The 7723-nt window shown below is 42.3% G+C and overlaps 1 protein-coding gene across 1 annotated transcript; it reads right to left on the reverse strand.

The window, feature by feature from the left end:
* Positions 1 to 2771: 2771 nt before the first annotated feature.
* Positions 2772 to 7504, reverse strand: LOC127293990 (ankyrin repeat protein SKIP35). Its single transcript, XM_051323725.1, has 6 exons — positions 7189 to 7504; positions 6977 to 7056; positions 6820 to 6876; positions 6108 to 6706; positions 5520 to 5952; positions 2772 to 4028 (listed from the first exon to the last, which is right to left on the reverse strand). Exons 3-6 carry the CDS (start codon positions 6847 to 6849, stop codon positions 3234 to 3236), a joined length of 1857 nt encoding a protein of 618 aa, XP_051179685.1. The 5' UTR covers positions 6850 to 6876; positions 6977 to 7056; positions 7189 to 7504; the 3' UTR covers positions 2772 to 3233.
* Between the last annotated feature and the right edge of the window lie 219 nt (positions 7505 to 7723).

Consider the following 7723-nt stretch of genomic DNA (forward strand, 5'->3'; position numbering starts at 1 on the left):
TTTGCTCAAATTTAAAATTATTCAACTTTAGAAATTATTTAAAATTTAAAAATGTTTATTTTTGAAAAATTGTTCAAAGTGTAATAATGTTTAAATTTTTGAAATTTTGTTCAAATTTAGAAATATTCATATTTAAAAAAACTCATGAAAAATGTTTGTTTTTGTGAAAAAATGTTAGATTTTGATCAATTGTAAAAAATAACATAAAAGAAACAGCAAAAAAATAAAAAAAAATAACAAGAATTGTACCTGACCAATGGGCCGCGGCCCAAGCAGCCCGACCTGATCAATGTGGGTGTGCGGCGCCCTGGACGCACCGACCAGGTCGGTGTAAAGCGGCTGGGGGGGTGCTATTCCCCACATTCAGCAGCGGAAATTCCTACACATTGCCCAGCAGTGGAGTATTAACCCGAGCACGCGTGGAAGACTATGTTGGGTCGCGGCCCATGTACATATGTTCTTGGTTTTCCGGTTTTAGTACCTTTCCAGAATATTCTGGTTCAGTTTTTTTTGTTCGGTTTTCAGTGGTTCTTTTGTTTTTTTTGTTCTTTTCTTTTTTATTTCAAATTCGAACAAATTTCAAATTTAGCAAATTTTAAATTCGAGCAAATTTCGAATTTGAGCAAATATTTCTTAAATTCGAAATTTGTTCAAAAATATGTTTTTGCTTAGATTCGTAAGGTTAAAAAAAATTTTTTTGCTCAGATTCGAAATTTTAAATTTTTCTTGGATTTAAAATTTATTCAAAATTAATTTTTGCACGGATTTGAAAAAAATTCAAAATATTTGTTGCTCAGATTCAGAATTTTAAATTTTGCTCATCTTTGAAATTTGTTTAAATTTTAATTTTGGTAATATTCGGAAAATTCAAAAATTGTTGCCCATGTTAGGATTCGAGCCTATGTTTTCGTGGAAGCAGTCAAAGGTTAGAGCCGGCGAGCGAATAGCCTAATGGGCCCGCTCACACGTGATTGCCTTTAGGCGGTGCGTACAAACGCACGCGGGCGATGTGTAGGCGTGCCCTTCTACGCCCCGCACACCCCAGGCCGCGGCCCATTGGCATTCGATCTTCTTCTTTTTTATCTTGCATTTTCCTTCTTTTCTTTCTTTCATGTTATTGTTATGTTTCCTTTTTCAAAATATTAATTTTTAATTTCTTTTTTATTATGTTGAACATTTTTAAAATTTGAAAATTTTCTAAATTTGAACACTTAAAAAATATTCGAATTTAAAATGTTCAAATTTGAAAAATGTCCAAATTTGTAAATTGTTCTTTCATAATCTAAAATAATGTTCAAACTTGAATTTTTTAGAAAAATAAAAATGTTCTAATTTAAAAAAATGTTCAAAACTGAAAAAGTTCAAACATGAAAATTTTCAAAAATAAAAAATACTAGTAGAAACGAAAAAACAGAAGAAAACCTGAAATAAAAACCATCAGACCGATGGAAAAACGATCCAAAGATCAACCGTCGAAATGGGCCAAGTCTAGGTAGCGCCAGCTGATAGACCGAACTTTTTATTTATTTGCAGAAGATGAACCGAACTAAACTGCATGATATGTTGTCTCTCTTTTTGTTAGGACAAGATATGTTGTCTCTTTAAAAGACCCAATAACATCGTGTTCTTTTTTAATTTTCTTGATCCTAGGCAACCCAATGGCCCACTTAATGTAGGTTGCCAGGTCGGTCCACCATTTTCCATTACAGGATTATTTTTACTGGCTTATGAAAAGTAGAAATGCTTTTTAAACTGAATATGCAAAAAATATTATGAATATAGTCTACACAATTTTGAGAAACACCCGCACAATTAACAGGACTGGGCGTTGCTAACTGAAACGATTTATTTTAGAGATGCTCCTATACTTGAGGTCGGACAGTGCAAACTCAGATGGTTATTGATTTACTTGAGAAATCTCACACTATGAAAAAAAAATGAAATGCTCTAAAATAAACCAAAAAATACAGTTTTGCACTAGGTTTATAGAAATGCTCCGAGATCAGACGACGCTAACTATCATGATTTATTTGAGAAATGCTGCCTTGTGTTGCATAATCATGGAACAAAACCATCGAAGCAAAAGCCTTGCATAGTATGCAGCTATGCCAAACACCAACGGCCTGCAAGCTTAAACCTATTTAAGAAGTTACCATGATTTCCCAACTGGCGTCACAACCTTTACACGGACAACCGGAGTTCATTTTCTTTTCTCTCGTCTGTCGAACGTGAGCTCGTCACTCGCAAGCAAGAACAGAGGAATCTCTGAAGCACGACGACACCGACGCCTATCATTTTCCCCCCTCTAGCCTTTGCTTGCTTTATTCTCCTTTCAACTCTACTAGTAGTACATTATATTCCTCCGACATCAGAAAATATATAACTAAAGGTCGCATTATTTGTTTTCCTAACCAACATTTCACTGTCACAACGAGTTGGACTTTGCAACTGACTAAATAATTTCTAGATTCTCTCTCACACACTCATTTATCAGTTTTTGTAGTGTTTCAGTTGTCAGTTGCAATTGCAACTACGTATGCAGAGACAGGGCATCTAAATAACATTTATGCCCGGGACCCCAATCTAAATGCATTCCAGTAAACTTGTTGGTTGCGAGACAACCAAATGAATGGAGTACTGTCATGTTTCAGGCTCCATCAATTTTGTTTTCTTAAATTAATTGCTATTCATGCAGGCAGTAGTTGTTATGCTCAGGCAGTACACAGTAAAGGAACAGCAAGCCAGAGACAAATACCCCAACAGACATAGGATTAACAGTCCCAAGAATGGTAGCCATTTTCCCATTAAGTTCCATTTTATGTTTATGAAGCCAAGATTACAGGTGACTAGTCCATGATCAAAAGCCGTCTGTCAGTCAAAACAAACAGCATGGTGCTCCAAGGCTAGCAATGTACGGTTACCGAAAACTCGAGAAACATCTTTCTCAATGCTTATATCATTTTTGTGAATGTTACGATCCCAATAAATATTCTCAACACATGCCTCGCACAAGAAGGCACACACACCATGTCCCAAAATTATATACTCTCCGAAGAGCGCCTCAAGGAGAGTCAGGGGATGAGCTCTCAGGGTGCTATCATTCCGGATGTCCACAAGCAGGAACATGGCGATGTCAACGGGGGTACGACGGAGATGGTAGGTGCATTGCTCTCGTTACCTGCTTGCGGTGACCGATGACGATGCCGATGTGATTTCAGTACAAGCTGTGACCTTCAAGTCTTGACGAAGAAGCGCGGGAGGTGGTGCTCCAAGATGGCCAAGAGCTCTCTGCCTTGGCTACTCCTGTCCAGTTGCCGGCCCTCCAGCCTGCCTGCAGCCTCCACAAGCTGACCTCTTAGCCTCTGCGGCAAAAGCCGTCCACCTGACTCGATGCACTCCCTGTACAGTGGCAAGTAGGCCATGGCAATCACCAGCTGAAGCGGGAGGTCCCTCAGGAGGACTGGTGACTCACCCCTTTCCATTATCCTTGTCATGTTAAGAAAGTGCTCTTGTGCAGATGTGAATCCCTCAGAGAAGGCTGCTTCTGACCAATGCTCAAGCATGAACGACCTAAGCTTCGCATCTACAGCCTCATCAGCAGATTTTGCTATGCTGTCTGCCACAGAATACGTGGCGGCTGGGTCATTGAGGAAGTCCGAGCGGAGAAGAAAATCCACACCTTGGAGGGAACCTGTGCTTCTCTCACCAGCAGCCTTGACAATCTCAATGCTCAGTGGGGCAAGAACAAGTTGGGGGACTAGAGGCAGGAGATAGGCAGCAACTGCAACCTGGCTACTAGAGGTGGCAGCAGTGAGGGCTAGGCAAAGCTCCATGTCCCGACAGCCACGGTTGACGAACCATTCAACAACTTGAAGACATCCACGTTCAGCTGCTCGCATTAAAGGGCCAAGAAAGGCGACAGAGTTGCCTTCCTGGACTAAGCATCCCATGGTTTCGAGTTTCCCATAGTGGGCAGCAAAGCCGAGGGCTAGATCCACATCAATGTCCAAGCTGTTCCTTTGAGCAATCTAAACAGAAATGAAAACATTAAACATGTTAAATGCTGTCGATGATGACGACACATTCGTACCAAGAGAGAAAGGAAACTGTCATATGTCAGATACCACAAGTTAAAAAAGGATAAACTTCTAAAAGACATTAAGCTTATAAATTATGGCATCCAAAATGTTTATATATACATATATATATATATATATATATATATATCAATTTTTAGAAGGTGCTAACGCTTACATATATTAGAAAGGGAAGGAAGCGAATAATCAAATTGATACCCATGAGCAGTAAATTTAATATTATCACCTGCCATATTTGAGCAATAGCCTGACCATTATAAAACTTACTCCCCCCATTGCAAACATACAATAAATTTTAGGTGGGGCATATGGATTAAGATTACTACGAGAGAAGATGTGATCAGTAAAGGGAAACAACAATAAATTCACATTAATGCCTTGTATTGTGAAATATAATGAGAAAACTATATGCCCCAGTTGCAAATCTTTGTTCATTTTTCTTGTGCCTTATATATACTGCGCTACATAGCTTTCTTAATCTGGCCTGAATGCCGACGCAGTAGAGAAATCATTATGAGGGTAATCAATGTCTACATAGCTACCTAAATAGTTTTTTTTTAGAAAAACAGGGAGGTGATCCCCGGTTCCATTACTTTCATAACGAAACCTTACATCCATCGAGGCTAGCTACCTAAATATTGTATCATCAATGTGATTGATACCATATCATCAAAAATTACTGCCCAGGTCAACTCTGGCATGTCTTCCATCATGACTATGATTGATCACCCGTGCAAATACAAGTATACAATTGGTTAGTTTCTCTATACCGTGGAAGGATTAGTCATCGAGAAGACCATGTTCAACTACTATTTCAGATATTTGCCTTTAATCTCTTCAAAGTCGCTAACTCAACTTAGTAAAGCTTAAATTTGGAGGTCCTGTAGGGTAAGCATGAGACATTAAGCCTAAATTGTCACAATAAACACCATGAATACTAAGTGTCATTATAAATCTGGATGAGATCGCCATCAGTAAGCAGTCTACAAAACTATTTCATGAGAAGAATTATATGGTTCCCACACAATTTTGGAAGGTTCAGTCATTTAGGCACATGCATATTCAGAATGCCTCGTGCATGAAGAGAGAAGCAGTTTATGCCAAATACATTCAAATATGATGGTAAAGTTCCACAAGAAAAGGTCTAGTTTGCACTTAAAAGAAGAGAAAAATGTCCCAGTTACTAGCAGAGAAAACAAGGTAAGCCAGAAAATGTTTCGAACTTTCAATATACATAAATACAAGGGGGCCATTCTGTGCTGAGAGCAAGTAAGAACCATTTAGTTGTGCTGCATCCATATTGTCTGCTCGATGGGGGTCATATTGTCTGCTCGATGGGGGTCCATTAAGCTAAATTGCATGACTATGCTTTACTATTACCTAAGTAAGATGATGCACACGAGGGCAATGGTTTGTCATTACCTGAAGTAAGATGCGGACAAGTTCAGTGCTTCCATAGCGCGCAGCTTCAAGAAAGCATTGGTTCACATTGTCTGCGCCACCCTCTACCAATAACTCTAGGAGCCCCTGTATTGCAGCTGCCGAGATCCCTGATGCCCATCCTTGGTCAAAGGTGCTTGAGAACAGTGTAAGGGGAAAGCATGCAGCATCAAAGGCCTCAGTGAAATCTTTCCCAGTAAGATCATTATCGGCAAGATCCAGAAATGTCTTGAACGCAGATAGCTGAAGTTGAACCTCAATGATGGTGCCATGGTTTCCCCTGCCCTTACCCTCCCGCGCACGCGAGTGCAAACCAATGCACTTGAGAGCCCATTCTGTGAACTTGTGCACCTTTGCACTTGCTTCTGCCTTCAATACCTCGTCACCATGTGATTCTTGGAGGCGTTCATGTAACCTGAGGATTATTCACAGCCGTCACAATAGTATCAGGTGCTATATAAGGTGTAGTAGAGGTCAATTGGAATTATCGAATACGATGAAACTAGTGCAACTGAGGAATGTAATTCATGTGAACTTGCAACGATTCAAGACCGTTTTGGACTGACTTACTTTTGACCCATGAAGCTCACGGCATCGGCGAGGCTGGTCGTCCGGCCCCTGCATGCCGACACACACGACGCAAGGAAGGATGTCCGGAGTGCGGCACGTGTGAAATCGTTCGCACCTTCCGACACAATCCTCCTGATCAACGCGACAACAGCATGCAGCTCCTCCTTGTCGCTCAAGAACCAGATAGCATCGACCGCCACGCAGAGCACGTCGTTGAGTCCCTGCGCATCAGCCCTCCCTACCAAGCTATCAGCGCTCTCCCAGTCGTGGGAGCTCACCGCACGCTGGAAGGACCGGCTGAGCTCGACCCGGTCATGCCTCGAGAGCTTCCTGTCCTGCTGCCTGCCGCAGTCACGCTCTCCACTCCCAAACTCCAAGTCCAGCTCGTCCCCGAAGTCGGTGCTCACCGATCTCGGCTTCTTGGCGGCACAAGCCTTGGATGAGGTCCTGGAACCCTTGGGGGTCAAGGGACAGTCCCTGGAGCTGCCATTGTTGTTGGCATCCACCTCGCCACTCTCATCCATGTCCATCTCGGAGGAGGCCAGTGGCTCATCCAGCCTTAGGCTCCTGCTCTCCACCTCCATGTCCTTGGATCCAATCTGGTTCCAATCAAGAAAGCACCTATCAGTTAGGCGTCCAATTGGAGCTCTGCAGAAAAGGGGATAATAACAATAATTCACTAGAATTAGAGAGTGAATCAGCGCTAGCTCACCTCCAAATTCATCTTGCCCTCCACATCCATCTCCTGCCTAACGCCCTCGATCCCAACCTGCGAAATGGAAACAGACACGCAATTACACAACCGAATCGAGGGGAGGAAAAAAACAGCTGAGGCCAACAGAAGAGCGCGGAACGAATCTAACACTCACCCGGTGGAAGAAACCCAAAGAGAGGACTCGGCGCTACTGGGACGAATCTCTCCTCGCGGCACGAATCAACAGCGGACCACCTGAAAGGAACAAATCGGAATCGCATGAACACGAGAGGCACGCGCCGGTCGTCGGATCTTTGATGCGCAACAAACAAGCTCGGAAAACAGGCAAAGAAAACAAATCGAGAGCGGGCGGCGGCCGGTTCGTACCGAAGATCGATAGCCGGAGATCTTTATTTTCAATTTTTCGTTCAAAGATTTTATCTTTCAATATAGGGGCAATCAATCGGAGGAGAAACTGGAGGGAAAGAGGAGCTGGGAGGGGGTGGGATTAATAATAATAGTATGGGATGAGATGAGATTGAGATGATGAAACGAGGGGGGAGGAAGCCTGGCTTCGCCCGCGAGAAGCCCCTGCGACTCCGGAGCCCTCTCCTCGTTGGGAGAGAGGGAGAAGAAGAAATACGCTCTCGGACCTCGGCTCTCCTCTCCTCTCCTCTCTCGCGCACACACCACCACCACCCTCTCGCTGTCTCTCTTTTCTCTCGGGATAGCAACTTTTTTAGGGGTGTTGGATTCGCCTGCTCTGCATTTCTCTGCGATTTTCACTTTTTTTAAAACCCACTGAAAAGTGGAGTGCTGCTTTCCAGATTATTGAAAATAATGTTTAACTAGAGGGGAACAAAGCTTTTAAAAAATGCTTTTTGAGAAATTTTAAAATTATGTTGTGTAGGGGTAATTCTTC

Source organism: Lolium perenne, chromosome 4, assembly GCF_019359855.2.
Source record: "Lolium perenne isolate Kyuss_39 chromosome 4, Kyuss_2.0, whole genome shotgun sequence".
In the NCBI taxonomy this organism is placed as follows: domain Eukaryota; kingdom Viridiplantae; phylum Streptophyta; class Magnoliopsida; order Poales; family Poaceae; genus Lolium; species Lolium perenne.